Source organism: Martes martes (genome assembly GCF_963455335.1).
Source record: "Martes martes genome assembly, chromosome: 16".
NCBI classification, from domain to species: domain Eukaryota; kingdom Metazoa; phylum Chordata; class Mammalia; order Carnivora; family Mustelidae; genus Martes; species Martes martes.
The window spans coordinates 11398481-11416303 of record NC_137904.1 but is presented as its reverse complement, the minus strand read 5'-3'; the positions used below and the strand labels follow the sequence as shown (position 1 = coordinate 11416303).

Genomic DNA, 17823 nt, shown 5'->3' with positions numbered 1-17823 from the left:
TTCTGTAAGCTGTGGTTCAAGAGTTCATTCATTTTTTGGATTTTACTTGTATGATATGTCTGCAGCATCCTGTCTGGAAAGGTCATAGTTTAGTTCTCAGACCCTTTGGTATGCTCTCACAGTCAAGTCCGTGCATGCCCAGCTCCCGTATGAGCCCAGGAGCACACATACAACTTGGTAAGCTTTTCACAAACCTCCCGTTCTGCGGTCTCCCTAACGGCTTCTGGCGCCTGGGGGAGCCCACCTTCCTGGTTGTTTGGCTAAAAAGTTGGGGCTTTACTTTCCATGACTATGTCCGCCTCTGGCCAAGCAGTGAGAGGGCAGAGGATCACAGAACTAGGGATTCTCCTCTTCCTACTGGGACCATAGTTTCTCTGTAGAGCTTTAGGAGCCTGCCTGACTGCTGCCGCCATTGCCCCCATTCTAGCCTGGTGTTCCCTGGGGACCCGGGCTAGCGTGAAAGGGATGAAACAAGAGTCTAGGAAATTCGCTCACTCTCCCTTAGATAGGAGTCCCCTTCCTGTTCCTTAGACCAGAAATAGAAGGCTTCTCTGGAGCTTTTCTTTGCACATCTGGTGTGCAGTGTCAGCTGTTGAGTCCAGGCTAGGAGATCCTGGAGGAACAGAAAGTGGGGAACTTGCCCCTGGTGTAGTGGTGCTTTGAGTTCTGGTTTCCTTTCTCTATCTGCCTGCTACACCATTTACTTTTCCAGGTCCTCAAATAAATTTGTCCAGTGTTTTTAGTTGCGTTCTGTGGGAGATGGGGTGGCGCATGCTTATTTCATCTTGACCTTCTCCTTAGGATTTCAAATCAAGTCACAGCGTGTGGATTTTCTGTTTTCCCCTTACAAGCAAATACATTGAGAAGATAGTGGTTTAACATCTGCCTCTGTGGTTCCTATTATAATTATTTTCATTGTATTAAAGCCTCTTGATGGGCACCTGGGTGGCTCAGTGGGTTAAGCTTCTGCCTTCGGCTCAGGTCATGATCTCAGGGTCCTGGGATCGATCCCCACATTGGGCTCTCTGCTCGGGTGGGGAGCCTGCTTCCTACTCTCTCTCTCTGCTTGCTTCTCTGCCTGCTTGTGATCTCTGTCAAATAAATAAATAAAATCTTTAAAAAACAAAAACAAAACAAAACAAAAAACCTCTTGAGCTACAGAAGGTGGCCATCTGTCAGCACCTCTTATAATTGTATTTAGAACTTTTCTGGAGCATAGAAATGCCTACTCTCCTCGTTCTGGTTCCAGTTCTCATTTTTCATAGAGTGGAAACACTTCTTTTAAAACCTTTTTGTATTTGCCTATATCACTCTCAGGTAGCCTAGGGTTTTCTTAATAGGTCCTTATAACTCTTTTTAACCAAAAAGAATTTGTAATGGCCTATTGCTTTTGTAACTAAAGATTGAGATTAAGAGCTCAGAGTTGATGTGTAGTTTCTTCTGAGTAACTTCTTTAGGATATACTGGTGTTTTGTACTTCCATTTAAATAGATACTGAGTTGGTGTTAGGATCTTTATGCAAAGAGGTGGAGGTTAACAAGATATGTTCTTCTGTTAATTTTTCATTTTACTAATACACATTCTCCTTAATAGCCACTCGGAGTGACTAATGCAGAGTCTTTAAGAATGGGCTTGCACGTTTCTTATGCTGAAGCCCACTTCCCTTGACTTTCTTCTCTGCTTTAAGGCATTTTATCACAAGGCCTCTTCCCTCTGACTAAAAAGGATTTCTGACTTCAAATTTTTTCATAGAGATGGCTGCTAATTTAAAATAATAGAAAAAAAAATAGGGGTGCCTGGGTGGCTCAGTGGGTGAAAGCCTCTGCTTTCAGCTCAGGTCATGATCCCAGGGTGCTGGGATCGAGCCCCGCATCGGGCTCTCTGCTCAGCAGGGAGCCTGCTTCCCTCTCTCTCTCTGCCTGCCTCTCTGCCTACTTGTGATCTCTGTCAAATAAATAAAATCTTAAAAAAAATAAAATAATAGAAAAAAATGTGTTTCTATATAAAGTAAATTAATTCTTTCAGCCAGTATTTGTGGTAAGTTTATTCTTTCAATGGGTATATGCTACGCACCTAGTGTGTAATGCCACGTACTGTACTGGTCACCAAGGAGGCAGAAATAAATGAAATAGTCACAGACTGGGCATTCAGGAAAATTTTTGTCCATCATATGAAGTTTATAGTGTGAAGAATTAATTTCTTTTTTTAATTAAGATTTATTTTATTATTTTGGAGAGCAAGAGAGTGCATGGGAGGGGGCAAAGGGAGAGGGAGAGGGAGAATCTCAAACACACTTCCACTGAGCGCAGAGCTTGAAGCCGGGCTTGATCTCGTGATCCTGAGATCATGACCTGTGCTAAAAATAAAGAGTCAGTTGCTTAACTGATCGAGACACATAGAGGCCCCAAGAATTTCTCTATTGTTCATGTTTAAATCTGTTAATCACAGCTTTTTCTTTAAAGTCGGTGATTAAGGGCGCCTCGGTGGCTCAGTTGGTTAAGCAACTGTCTTCAGCTCAGGTCAAGACCCCGGAGGCCGGGATCGAGTCGCACATCGGGCTCCCTGCTCCACAGGGAGTCTGCTTCTCCCTCTGACCTTCTCCTCATTCATGCTCTCTCTCATTGTCTCTCTCTCAAATAAATAAATAAAATCTTCCAAAAAAAAAAGTCGGTGATTAAAATATATCCATTTTGGGGACCTGGGTGGCTCAGTGGGTTAAAGTCTCTGCTTTCAGCTCAGGTCATGATCCCAGGGCCCTGGGATCGAGTCCCGCATTGGGCTCTCTGCTCAACAGGGAGCCTGCTTCCTCCTCTCTCTCTGCCTGCCTCTCTGCCTACTTGTGATCTCTGTCTGTCAAATAAATAAATAAAATCTTTTAAAAAAATAAAATAAAATATATCCATTTTAATGAAATACTGTTGTACCAGAGTCTCGATAAAGTCCTGGATATATTTGTATCTAATGCATGGAGTCTGTTAAAGTTTTGTGTTTTGGGGTTTGTTGTGGTTAAGGATTAGTTTCAGTTAAAAGAAAAGTCCTAGCCATTTAAAAATTTTAAAACTTCTTAGTGAAATACTAAAGTGAGTAAAGAGAGTTTTGAACATCACTCAAATAATTGAAAGAAAGTTCTTCGTTTCCAGTAATCTGGCCTCATGGGTTCCTAAAAGGTATGTCTTTAAAAAACAAAGCAGATGTTTTAAGCATTTCTGTGTTCCTTTGTTTTTTGGTTTTTGGTTTTTTTAATTTGACAAAGTCACAGTGAGAGAGGGAACACTAGCAGGGGGAGTGGGAGAGGGAGAAGCAGGCTTCCTGCTAAGCAGGGAGCCCTATATGGGGCTCCATCCCAGGACTCTGGGATCATGACCTGAGTCAAAGGCAGATGCTTGATGACTGAACCACCCAGGTGCCCGTCCTTTGTTCTTTTATTTAAAGAGTATTTCAGAAATTGGACCAAAGCATTTATCTTAGCTTAACCCAGTATTTCTTTTTTCTTTCTTTCTTTCTTTCTTCTTTTTTAGATTTTATTTATTTATTTATTTATTTGACAGTGAGAGAGAGAGAGCACAAGTAGGGGGAACAGGCAGAGGGAGCCTGATGGGATGCGGAACTCGGTCCCTGGACCCGGGGATCAAGACTGAGCCAAAGGCAGATGCTTAACAACTGAACCACCCAGGTGCCCCTAACCCAGTATTTCTTGAGTTAAAACTGTTTCATTTATTAATTTATTAAAATGTTTAAAATATATTAATGTCCTTTTGTTTATTTATTTATTTATTTTTTAATATTTTGGGGCACCCGTATGGCTCAGTTGGTTGAGCAGCTCAGGTCATGAGCATGGAGTCTGGGGATCAAGTCCCACATCTGGCTCCTTGCTCAACAGGGGGTCTACTTCTCCTTCTGACTCTCTCCTCTCTCATGCTCGCTCGCTCTCATTCACTCTCTCTCTCTCAAATAAATAAAAAGTATATTTTACTTATTTGAGAGAGAGTGAATGAGAAAAAATGTATATTTTACTTATTTGAGAGAGAGAGAGATGGAAAGAGCCTGAGAGGGGAGAGAGTCAGAGGTAGAAGCAGACTCCCCACTAAGCAGGGAGGCCAACTTGGGGCTCTGTCCCAGGACTCTGGGATCATGACCTGATCTGAAGGCAGACACTTACCTGACTAAGCCACCTTCGTGCCCCAGTGTCCTTTTTTCTTAAATGAAAACTGAATTCTCCTGATCCAAAAGAAGGATGTAACCTCATTCAGTGTTTCTGAAATGAAATATAGTTAGTATTTTATTTAAAGGTGTCAAAACTTCTTTCAGTGAGTTTAATTGCCCAGAAAATAAAGGCATTAGTGTCTGTACAACTTCTTGCAGCATTTGTCTCGGATTGGCAGCTGTTTTTAGTGGTGGAAAAGCAAGAACTGAGAAACAACCCAAGGTCTGATTTTTAGGCTTTTTGACAGACATTTTCAGCAAAACTAGTGTCTTTGTTCTGATTAACAATTTGCTCATAGTGGCTATACAATAAATGTTTGTTGAGAGAGTGAAATTAGATTGGATTATGTTATATCTGGTTAAAGGCAGAATAGTCCCCCCAGATCTTCACAATGGATACCTTTCATCGAGGCCCTGATTGTAGAGAGCATTAATTTACACACAAGCACAACTTCCCTTCCCCAAAACATATCTTTTTATAGCTCTGGATATTAGAGGCAGTACCGGTGTGCTGATGTCAGACCTGAGCTTTTGTCCTAACTCTTGCACTTTCCCTTTTTTTCTTTAATTCTTTTGTCTTCTTCTTCTTCTTCTTCTTCTTCTTTTTTTTTTTTTTTTGATGTGGTAAAAAAGGATACATGAACTCTACCTTAACAAATTTTTAAGTATATGGTATGATATTGTTAACTGTACATACAGTGTTATATAACAGATGTCTAGAACTTACTCATTTTGGGTAGCTGAAACTTTATACCTGTTAACAGTCGCTCTCTGTATCTTCTTCCATCCCCTACAGTTACTGTTTTATTTTCTGCTTCTATGAGGTTGACTGTGTTAGATACCGCATGTAAGTGGAATCCTGTGGTATTTGTTGTTCTGGGACTGGCTTATTTTATTTAGCATAATGTCCTCAAGGTTCATTCATGTGGTCACATATGGCAGTAGTTCCTTCTTTTTATGGCTGAACAATGTTCTGTTGTATGTCTGTACCACATTTTGTTTATACGTGTATCTGTCCATGGACATTTGGTTGTTTCTATATCTTGGCAGTTGTGAATAATGCTGCAATAAAATGAGAGTACAACTATCTCTTGAAGATTCTGATTTCAGGTTTTGTTTGTTTGTTTGTTTGTTTGTTGATGAGTAACCCAGAAGTGGCATTGCTGGATGATATAAGTATTACTTTTTTTGAAGAGTCTCCATACTGTTTTCCACAGTAGTCACACCATTTTACATTCCCACCAACAGTGCATGAAGGCTCCAATTTCTCTACATCTCGCTAACTCTTGTTAACTTTTTTTTTTTTTTTTTTTTGTAACGATCACCCTAACAGGTATGAGATGATTGATACCTCATTGTGGTTCTGTTGTTTTGGTCTGTATGTCTGTCTTTATGCTAGTACTTTATGCTAGTACCATACTGTTTTCATTATTGTAGCTTTATAATGTTTTTGAAATCAGGAGGCGTGATGCCTCTGGCTTTGTTCTTCTTTCTCAAGGTTCTTTTGACTATTCAGGTCCTTTGTGGTGCCTTATGAATTTTAGGATTTTTTTTCTATTTGTGTTAAAAAAAAATACCACTGACATTTTGATAGGGGTTGTGTTGAGTCTGTAGATTGTTTTGGGAAGTGACACATCTTAACAATATTGTCTTCCATTTCACAAACACAGAATGTTTTTCCATTTATTTGTGCCCTCTAATTTCTTTAAGCAATGTGTTACAGTTTTAAGTGTACAAATCGTTCACTTCCTTGGTTAAGTCTATTCTTATTTTGTTCTTTGTGATACTATTGTAAGTGGGATTGCTTGCTTAATTTCCTTTTTGATTAGTATAGTTCATTGTTAGTATATAGAAATGCAGCTAATTTTTGTGTGTTGATTTCGTATCCCTAATTCTAAATTCAGCTATCAGTTTTTTGTGGAGTTGTCAGGGTTTTCTACATATAAGATAAAGTCATCTGCAAACAGAGATAATGTAAATTCTTCCTTTCCAATTTGGATACTGCCCCCTGCCCAATCCTAATAGCCTTGGCTAGACTTCTAGTACTGTGTTAAATAGAGAGGTTAAAAGTGGGCATCCTTGCCTTATTCCTAATATTAGAGGAAAAGCTTTCAGTTTTTCATGATGGAGTAAGATGTTAGCTGTGAGTTCCATATATGGCTTTTATTATGTTGAAGTAATTTCCTTTTGTTCCTAGTGTGTTGAGAGTTTTAAATAACGAAAGAGTGTTGAATTTTCTGAAATGCTTTTTCTGCATCTGTCAAGTTGATATGGTATATCACTATAATTGATTTTCATATGTTGGACTGTCCACTTGGTCATGGTATGTGATGCTTTTAATGTACTGTTGAATTCTGTTTGCTTATATTTTGTTGAGGATTTATATTTTTATATGCATATAACATGAACATATGTATATATGTTCATCAGGGATATTGTTCCGTAGTTCTTTTTTTTTTTAATTTTTTATTAACATATAATGTATTATTAGCCCCAGGGGTACAGGTCAGGTCTGTGAATCGCCAGGTTTACACACTTCATAGCACATACCTTCCCCAATGTCCATAACCCTACCACCCTCTCCCTATCCCCCTCCCCCGGCAACCCTCAGTTTGTTTGTTCTATAGTTTTCTTATAGTGTCTTTGTGTGGCTTTGGTATTAGGGTATTGCTGGCCTCATTAAATGAGTTTGAAAGTGTTCATTTTTAATTTTTTTGGAAAGAGTTTGAGGATTATTGTTAATTCTTCTTTAAATGTGGTAGAATTCATCAGTGAAGCCATCTGTTCCTGGACTTTTCTTTGTTGGAAGGGTTTTTGATTACTGAACTAGTCTCCTTACAAATTGTAGATATGTTCAGTTTCTCTCTTTCTTGGTGATTCAGTCTTAGTAGGTTGTATGTTTCTAGGAATTTATTTCTTCTAAGTTGTTGGCATATATCTAATTTGTTGGCATATTATTGTTCGTAAGTGTCTTGTGATACTTTTAGTTCTGTGGCATCATTTGTAATATCTCCGTTTATTTTTTATTTTATTTGAGGTGTCTCTCTTTTTATTTTAGTCTAGCTAAAAGTTGGTCAGTTTTGTTGATCTTCTTAAAAAAGCCAACCTTTTCATTGATTTTTCCATTGTTTTTCTATTCTGTATTTTATTTATTTCTTCTCTAATTTTTATTCCTTCCTTCTAACTTTGTGCTTAATTTCTTATTTCTAGTTTCTTACATAAAGTTAGGTTCTTTGAAATCTTTCTACTTTCTTAATGTAAGCATTTATAGATATAAATGTCCCCTTGATACTGGTTTTACTGCATCCAATAAAATTTTGGTATTTTGTGTTTTCATTTGTCTCAAGATATTTTTTAAATTTCCATTTCGATTTCTTTTTCAACTCATTGGTTGTTCAAGAGTATAATTGTTTAATTTCCACATATTTCTGAATTTTCCAGTTTTGCTTTTGCTTTTGATTTCTGGGTTTATTCCATTGTGGTTGGGAAAGATACTTGGTAGGATTTCTGTCTTCTTAAATTTAAGACCTGTTTTGTGACCAAATGTGTGATTTGTTTTAGAGAGTGATCTGAATGTGTATTCTATTCTGCTGCTCTAGGTGGAACGTTCTCTATCTTACCTGTCTGTTAGGTCCATATGGTCTGTGGTGTTTGAGTCCTCTTCCCTTCCAAATTTTCTGTCTGGATGTTCTATATTGATTATTGAAAATGGGGTATTGAAGTCATTGTATCGCTATTTGTTTCTTCCTTCGCTTCTGTCAGTGGTTTCTTTATATATTTAGATGCTCTGATGTTGGGTACATATATATTTATAATTGTTATAGCGTCTTGGTGGATTGACCCTTTTATCATTTGTCTCTTGTGACAGTTTTTGACTTAAAGTTTGTTTTGTCTAATACAAGGTTAGTCCCCTTGCCCTTGCTCTCTTTTGGTTACTGTTTACATGGCCTATCTTTTTCCATTCCTTCACTTTCTGAAGTGAAGATTTAGACCCAATCTAAATTGGGTCTCTTGTAGACAGCATATAGTGGGATCTTGATTACTTTAAAAAAAAAAAAATCAGCTTCTCTATGTCTTTTGGGGAATTTAATCCATTTACATTTAAAGTAATTATTGATAGGATAGAATTTACTGTTGCCATCTTATTCAGTTTTTCTGAGTGGCTTTTAGGTCTTTTTCATTACTTTCTTGCTTCCTTCCTTTGTGTTCCCTTGTTTTTATGCAGTGATATGCTTTCATTTCTTTCTCATTCTTTTGCATATCTTCCATAGGTATTTTCATTATGGTCACCATGGACTTATATAAAAGATCTTACAGCAATCTGAATTAAGGTGATAACAACTTCAGTCACATACAAAAGCTATGTTTTTGCTTCTCCCTTGCCCCTCCCTCACCCCAGCACTTTCTTAACTAAAATAGATCATAAGGGCTTTTTTTTTCTGTAAAAATAGTGATAATCTATTCTTTAAAAAAAAAAAAATCTGTTCTGTTAACTCAGGGGTTCTCAAAGTATGGTTTGCACACCCTTAGAGGGTCCCTAGAAAATTTTTTCAACAGGGTCCATTTAGTCAAAACTGTTTCCATGATAATTCAGAGGTGGTATTTGTCTGTTTCACGGTGTTGACATTTGTAATGATGGGGCAAGGACAGCTGTGGGAAAACCTGCTGGCACTGGGCCAAATTGTAGTAATAGTCATTTTGTGCTGCTACATACTTCCAGTAAAACTAAGTGCCAGTTTTACTTAAAGATGTCTTTGGGGAAGTAGATAATTAATTTTGTTAAATCAAAACCCTTGGGTATATGGGGTTTTTTTAAGACATAAATTTTATTTTTAATTTTTTAATTTAAAGTCCAATTAGTGGGGCACCTGGGTGGCTCAGTCGATTAAGCGTCTGTCTTCGGCTGGGGTCATGATCTCAGGGTCCTGGGATCGAGACCCATGCTGGGCCCTCTGCTCAGCAGGGAGCCTGCTTCTCCCTCTCCCTACCATTCTTCCTGCTTGTAATCTCTGTCTCTCTGTCAAATAAATGAATAAAATCTTTAAAAAATAATAATAAAAATAAAGTCCAGTTAGTTAACATACAATGTAGTATTATTTTCAGACGTACATATAGTGATCAACACTTCCGTACAACACCCAGTGCCCATCATTAGCATGGGTATGTAGTTTTTTTTTTTTTTTTAAAGATTTTATTTATTTACTTGACAGAAATTGCAAGTAGGCAGAGAGGCAGGCAGAGAGAGAGAGAGAGAGAGAGAGAGACAGGGGGAAGCAGGCTCCCTGCCAAGCAGAGAGCCTGATGCGGGGCCTGATCCCAGTACTCTGGAATCATGACCTGAGCCGAAGGCAGAGGCTTTAACCCACTGAGCCACCCGGGCGCCCCAGGGTATGTAGTTTTTTAATGCGTGATGACATGAGAAGTGTGCAGAACACTTCTGCATACTCGGGTATGCTGCTTGTTTTAAGGAAAAGTACATGTATATTTGACTGCTTTTATGAGCTCAAGTGGCTGCTTTTTTTTTTTTTTAAGATTTTATTTATTAGAGAGAGGGTGAACAGAAGGGGGGAGAGGGAATCTAAAGCAGATTCCATGCTGAGTGCAGAGTCCCACACGGGGTTTGATCTCACGACTCTGAGGTCACGATATGAGCTGAAACGAAGAGTCAAACCCTCAGCTGGCTGAGCCACCCAGGCCCTCCTCAGTTAGCTGCTTTTTTGATGGAATACCATTTTTACTCCAAAGAAAGACTGTGGTTACACAGACTTAGGTATTTTTCCAGACGTTTTCTTGGAAATGAATGAAATGAGCTTGTCATTTCAAGTATTTGGTGATAGTATTTTTTGCTGACAATATTTGTTGCCCTTCATAAAATGTAAGCCTTTCCAAGTGAAAATTGGAATTTTGGGAAACCTGTATTCACCACCCTCTGCTTTGGCAGCTTTAAAGAGTGTTCGATAAGGTGATATTAATGATGTGATTTCTTCTTTTCCATTGTATGATGCAGTGTATCAACATTTGGAAGGTCTGCATAAGTCAGTGAACCAATATTTTCGAAAATATTCAAAAATATGTGATGTCATAAACTCAAGAATAAAAAGATCCACTTACCATGGGAAATAGACCATTGGGTTTTAATGTAACAGACAGGTTTACTGATCTGGTTTACACTTCCACATTCTAACAAACCTTTAAGAAACTACCACTTGTCAAGTTCTGATGTAGTATCAAAGAAGAATAGCTTCACAGTGATTTCAGAAAGCTGTTAAAATACTCCTTTTCCCAGGGCGCCTGGGTGGCTCAGTGGGTTAAAGCCTCTGCCTTCAGCTCAGGTCATGATTCCAGGGTCCTGGGATCAAGCCCCACATCTGGCACTCTGCTCAGCGGGGAGCCTGCTTCTTCCTGTCTCTCTGCCTACTTGTGATCTCTGTCTGTCAAATAAATAAATAAATAAATCTTCAAAAAAAAATACTCCTTTTCCCATCTCTGCATGTCTGAGGCAAGATTTTCTTAATATAGATTAAAGAGGGGCGCCTGGGTGGCTCAGTCATTGAGCATCTGCTTTTTTGGTTCAAGTCATGATACCAGCATCCGGGGATCGAGTCCCACATCAGTTTCCCTGCCCCTCGGGAAGCCTGCTTCTCCCTTTCCCACTCCCCCTGCTTGTGTTCCTTCTCTCTGTCAGATAAATCTTTAGAAATATATACAGATAAAAGAAAACCGTCTCTCCATTCACAAAGCTTCTGGTATGTGTGGGTTTTCACACCAAGCATTCTCCTCTCTGTGGGGTCCTACCGTTTAATTCATTCTGGCACTAACTACCCAGAGGTAGCACCGACATCCCAGGTTAAGGGCTCAGTCTCACAAGATTGCCCCCCCATTTCAGGTGCCAGCTGCAAGTCTCGAGTTTTTACTTATACTTCTGGCCAACCAGCTATATAAATCCGGGGTTTCCACAACCTCTCTTCGTGTTCAATAATATTTTTATAATAACTCACAGAACTTAGGGAAACACTTTACTGGCTTATTATAAAGTATGTTATAAAGTATACAAGTGAACCACCAAGTGAAGAGGTGCAGAGGGCAAGGTCAAGAAGGATCCCAAGTGCAGGAGGCCCTGTCTTTGTGGGGTTGGGCTGTGCCACCCTTCCAGCAAATGGATGCATTCACCATCCCAGAATCTCTCTGAACCACTTCATTCAGGGGTTTGTGGTTCTATAATGTGGGTACGATTGGTTGAATTACTGGCCATTGGTGATTAACTTGATGATCCCCCAGCTCTTTCACTCTCCCTGGAAGGTGAGGAGTGGGGCTGAAAGTTCTAATTCTGTAATCACATGGTTGGTTTCTCTGGCAACCAGCCCCATTTCTGCAAGTCACCTCATTACCATAAACTTTTCTATGGTTGAAAGGGGCATATTATGAATAACAAAATATGCTTCTCTCACCCCTACCACTCAGGAAATTCCAGGGGTTTTAGAAGCTCTCTGCCAGGAACAGGGATGAAGACTCTGTGTGTGTGTGTGTGTGTTTTATTATATCACTGTATCAAAATACACTTCAGCCAACACAAAATAGCACCGCAGATTGAATGCCAAAGCAGATACGAAAACATAGCAGTTTCCTATCAATATAAACAGAGTGTTGCAAAAATGTTCAGTAATGCCCTCTTCCCACTAATTGTTTTGGAAAATAGTTTTTTTTCCATAAAAAATACATTTTTGGAAATGTGTTTTGGAAATGTATTGTTTGGAAAATAGTTTCTTCTCCATAAAAAATGTATTTGTTAATTTAAAAAAGATTTACTAATGTTAATTTTAACTGAGTCAGAAATTTTTCTTGTTTTTTTTTTTTTTAATTTCTTTTTTTTTTCCAAAGATTTTATTTATTTATTTGACAGAGGAGAGAGAGCACAAGCAGGGGGAGCAGCAGAGGGAGAGGGAGAAGCAGGCTCCCTGCTAAGCAGGGAGCCCGATGCGGGGCCCGATCCCAGGACCCTGGGACCATGACCTGAGCCAAAGGCAGCGGCTTAACCATCTGAGCCACCCAGGCACCCCAGTTTTTTAAAATTTCTAATACCTTCATATCTATAGCCAAAACTCCCACTAACAAAAGATCTTTAGGTTCCTCAGTAATTTAGAGTTGCAAAGAAGTCCTGAGACTCAAAAGTTTGAGACTCATTGTTTTAACCTTCTAAGGTCATTGAAAGTTAAACAGATGTGTTTATGAATGTGAAATCATTTTGTAAAATATTTTATTTTAACAGCTCTTGCTGTTACATTTGCTTTGCAAGTCCTTCAAGTTGAGACTTGGAGAAGAGACCTGGAAAAAGAACAGTTGCAGAAGTAATTGCTGTTGCGGAGCTCATTAGTTTAGATGGGAATTGGAGGGGGGATTCACATAGAACTCTGTTCCACAAACCAGACAGTGAAAACATAACATGCTGGAGGCTTGTTTTGTCCTAACTACTTTGCGATATGTATTTATATTTGTAATATACGTATATGGATTTGTGTGTGTGTTTGCTTGGTCATAGAGCAAATAGGTCTGCTGCTCATGATTCTAGTCCATTACTCGTCCACATTGCTCTTTGAATTTTGAAGTTATCGCCTTCTTTCCTTGCAGGTATAGAACAAGATGCAGTGAATACTTTTACCAAATATATATCTCCAGATGCTGCTAAACCAATACCAATTACAGAAGCAATGAGAAATGACATCATAGGTAAGCAGTGCCTGAAGCTATGGCAAAAATAAATAAATAAATAATGCATGTTTTTGGTTATTAACTAAGAGATTTTTTATGAACATGGAATTCAACATATCCCTTCCTAGTCTGTTTTCAGAGCACTATCCACTGTATCTCACTTTAGATTTTCCTCTCTCATATATTGGACCCAAATTCTTAGACTTTGATTCAAATAACAACAGCAGCAAGGAAGTAACAGTAGCACACATTTATTGAGTACTCAGTGTGTCCCAGACAGCATTGTAGGCACTTTTCATGGATAAACTCTAATCTTCTAAAGAACGTTGTAACGTAAATACAGTTGTTATTTTATAAACGAGGAATCAGAAGCACAAAGAGAGTAAATAATTTGCCCAGAGTAACACAACTCAGACACGGTAGAGTCAGGATTTGAAAATAGACACCTACACATTAAGTAGTATGCTATTTGGCAGTGTTTTTCAAACTGTAAATTCAGACCAGTCTCCTCTTAGACCTAGCTTTCTGCCAAAAAAAGGACTAGAATAGAAGAATTGAAGTGCTCAGTAATAAGGGCAAACAAACATCATTCCAGGACATTGTTTTCATATACACGTATGTATACTGTGTCATGTAAATCTATTTCTCTGTAGGTCCTAGTAAGGAAAAAATTGGGGACACCTGGGTGGCTTAGTGGGTTAAAGCCTCTGCCTTCAGCTCAGGTCATGATCCCAAGGTCCTAGGGTGGAGCCCCCGCATTGGGCTCTCTGCTCAGCAGGGAGCCTGCTTCCTCCTCTCTCTCTCTGCCTGCTTCTCTGCCTTCTTGCCTACTTGTGATCTCTGTCAAATAAGTAAATAAAACCTTAAAAAAAATTGTCAGTTTTTGCTGCGTTGTATCAGAAGGACCTTAGGTGCACCTGTAATCACAGATGACGGTGGTTTGTTTGTTCATTAAATAAATATTATATTCCCATCAAGCCCTAGTACTGAGTTTTAATTTTTATTACAGGGACTTTGTATTTTCGATTTATGAAATGAATCATGCTGTTAACAGATTCTTCCCAGCATGGGGCTCCTGAAGTCTTCACCAGAGATACTTTGCACTCAATCATCATTGGAGACAGTAAAACCCTTTCCTGTCTGAGCTGTAGTTCTTAAATTGGCCCACCATACTTCCCAGTGAACAACTGTTGGCTATTTGGGGCCCGTCAGATGCTGGGCCCATTGTTTTCCTTTTCTTTCTTCCACACAGATGCTTCTAGCATGTAGGTCTTGTGGGTAGTGGTGGTTTGTCCCCGTTTGCTTGTATTTTGGGTTTTCACCCAGTTTTGTTGCAAATGTTGTCATTGGATTTTGGCTTTTCTCTGTAATTCCTCTATTTTTATGTAGGAATTTGTGGCTACCATCTTCCAGACTTCTCTAGACCAACATTTCCTGTATAATAATACAACTAGGGTGTCCTAACTGATGAGAATTTGACTGTTTGGGGAATTGGTTGGCTAGTGATTCCTTTGGGGACTCATTTGTACCAGCGAATAACCAAACTGTCTGGGGTAGGGGAGAAAAGGGGGGATTTTTGAGCCAAATAAATTACATTTAAAAATGAACTATCAGGGACACCTGGGTGGCTCATTCGGTTAAGCGTCCACCTTCAGCTCAGGTCATGATCCCAACGTCCTGGGATCGAGTCCCACATCAGGCGCCCTGCTCAGCGGAGAGCCTGCTTCTCCCTCTGTCTCTGCTGCTTCCCGTGCTTGTGCTCCCTTTTTCTCTCTGTATCTTTTTCTCTGGCAAATAAATAAGTAAAATCTTAAAAAAACAAAGCAAAACAAAAAAAACAAACCATGGAGAAATACCACTTCAGTTCTTTTTTTCCTTTTCTTAAACTGTATCACATTAATGATATAATACCATGAGGGGGAAAAATAATCTTTGGAAGTATAAGTTGATAATATTTAGTGATTAAGGGATCAGAGAAAGTTAAAATGTGAATTACCTGTATGTTTTCAGACCAGTCGTTTTTTCCTCTTTGAGCCCCATTCTTCTTAATCCTTCCCCATGTTCTCCTCTTTTGGTTGGAATATTCTAATACAGCTGTACTTCAAATATGTTACAGTTGGAAGAAGTCTGCACTTAACGCTGTTACTGTGTACCCCATCTGCCTAGTTTTGCTGTAAATGTTATCCATGGGTTTCTGGTGTTGCTGTCTGATTACTTCCTTTTTATATGGGGATTCAGAATAACCCAGAAACTATGCTTCCACTGCCTCCTTCATCTTCTGCAAATCCTTGAAGTAGAATTTTAAAAATATTTTGAAGGTACAGCTGATAGAATTTGCTGATGGTTTGAAAATGAGCGGTGTGAGAAGGAAAAAGGAATCAAGCATGACTTCATTTCTTTGAAAAACCTGAATAACTGGGAGAGTGAAGTTGCCATTTATAAGATGAAGAAGACTGTAGGGGTAATAGCTTAAGGGAAAAATCAGGAGTTTTAGGCGCCCAAATGGTGAAAGTCAAGTACGCAGTTGGGTATCTGTGCAAGGAGTTGATGAGAGAGGCAGGCCTGGGTTGGCGATGTGTTTGGAAGTCATCAGCATATAGATGGGTTTAAAACTGTGGGTGACATTATCCTCAGAGTATGGTGAGCAGACAAGAGGGCCAAGGACAGTGTCTTGGGGAAGGCCTGACATTCACAAGTCTGGTGGGTGAGGGAAAACCAGCAAAGGAGACGCAGAAGTAGCAGCCCGTAAAGTCGGCTCTGCTGTATCCGCTACGCCTCAGAAGAGTAGTTCTTAATGGAAGCCAAGTGAAAAGTGTTTCTGGGAGTCAGGGAGTGATCACAGGTGTGTTAAATCCTACTGAGGTTTTAAGTAAGATGAAAAGTAAGATGAACACTAGGAATGAAATGGACTTGCCAGCCTTGTGGACAGCTGGTCCATCAGTTACCTTAATTCCAGTGGACCACTGGAGACAGAAACTTCGCCAGAGGAGGCGGAGTGAGGACAGCAGGTATGAGCAACTCCTCAGAGGCATTTTGCTATAAAGATGAGCTGGAAGAGGATGTTAAGGGACAGTGGTTTTTGTTTTGGTTTTTTTTTTGTGGCAATGCGTTATAAGCATATGAGGTATCGCATACAAACATGTATGTATGTATAGCACACAGACTCTAGCTGGTGAGTATGAGGCAGCAACAAAGGAAAAATTGATGCAGGAGGCAGAGGACAACTGCTTAAGAAAGAAGAAGTCTTGAGGAGGCAAAAGAGGATGGGGTCCGGTGCTCAAATGCAGAGTGCATGGGTAGAGGTGCAGGTGGGTTGGTAGATGTGGGAATAATTTTCTGATTGCTTCTATTTTCTTAATGAAGCAGGAAGCAAAGTCATCAGCAGAGAGAGTAAAAGAGCCGTTAAGGTGTTCCAAGAGAGAGGAGAAACTGGGTTGTGTGTTGTCTGACAGAGTATGAGAGTAAATGGACCTGGAAACTGTAGTATGATCCCTTGGGTTTCATTCAGGTCTCACTAAGGTCGCGAACTTTAGGTGAAACCAGCCATTGTGGGTGAATGGTTTTTTCCAACCATATTTAGTAGCTGGCTAACCAGCTTACTGATGTGCTGCGGTTTACTTCGGTAATTCCTAATTTTAGTGCATTTCATGTTTCTACCAAACAACATTCTGATAAACTTTTTTACAGATAAACCTTTTTTTTACAAATCCGTAACTCTTTTAAGTTGCCGTCTTAGAACTGCTGATTGAAAGGGCATGTTTATTTTTAAAGCTTATGCTATAAACTCCCACAATGTTCTCCAGAAAAGGATATACCAGTATATTCTCACTAACACTAGTGTCCGTTTTCCCATGTCTTTGCCCCAGCAAGGCAGTGCAGTGTTAAACAATTAAACTTGTGCATCATTACAATTTTGTGCCAATTTATTAGACAAAAAGTAGGGTGCCTCCTTATTCTAACTTGTGGTTATATTTATTTAACTACTAGTGAGCATGTATATTTTTTCATATTGGCCATTTCATATTTGTTCTTTTTTTTTTAAGTTTATTTAAATTTTTTTTTAGTAATCTCTACACCCAGCCAGCATGGAGCTTAAACTCACAACCCCAAGTGAGCATCCCCTCCAGACTGAGCCAGCCAGGCACCCCTTTTGCAAACTATCTCCTCATGTCCTTTCCTCATTTTTCTTTGGGGACATTTCTTACTAGTTTGTGGGAGCTCTTGATATATGAATGATAATAATCTATCATATACAGGGTAAACTGTCATTGGTGCTGCACATCCCCGCCCCCCACCCCAGTTTGCCTTTAAAAAAAAAAAAGGTCTTATTTATTTGACAGAGATCACAAGTAGGCAGAGAGGCAGGTAGAGAGAGAGAGGGAAGCAGGCTCCCTGCTGAGCAGAGAGCCCGACACGGGGCTCGATCCCAGGACCCTGAGATCATGACCCGAGCCGAAGACAGAGGCTTAACCCACTGAGTCACCCAGGCACCCCCCAGTTTGCATTTTTTAATTTTGTGGGTGTGTTAATGCATAGAAATTAATTTTATGCTATTGAATCTTTTGATTTCTGCTTTTATATCTATGGTTAGAAAGACTTTTCCTACCTCAAGATTATATGTCCACCTATATTTTTCTTAGCTCCATTTAAAACTTTCTGATTTGTATGCCTCTCCAGTTATTTCTTACTCTGATCCACAAAGGTGTATGGTTTGGATTTTGTAGAAATGTATTTACCGTTTCTTTTACAGCAAAGATTTGTGGAGAAGATGGACAGGTGGATCCCAACTGTTTCGTTTTGGCACAGTCCATAGTCTTTAGTGCAATGGAGCAAGAGTAAGTTAATTTCATACTTTCACATTTCGGGTTTTGGGATTTGGGGTCACTCAACTGCAAAGAATCAATTTTTGAGGAC

General features: G+C 39.3%; 1 protein-coding gene across 1 annotated transcript in view; it reads left to right on the top strand.

The window, feature by feature from the left end:
• Positions 1-17823, top strand: part of AKAP10 (A-kinase anchoring protein 10) — an 81857-nt gene that overhangs the window by 31187 nt on the left and 32847 nt on the right. The window contains exons 5-6 of the mRNA XM_080827519.1: positions 12829-12927; positions 17660-17744. Coding sequence (XP_080683645.1) covers positions 12829-12927; positions 17660-17744 — 184 coding nt within the window. The remainder of the gene's footprint in view (positions 1-12828; positions 12928-17659; positions 17745-17823) is intronic.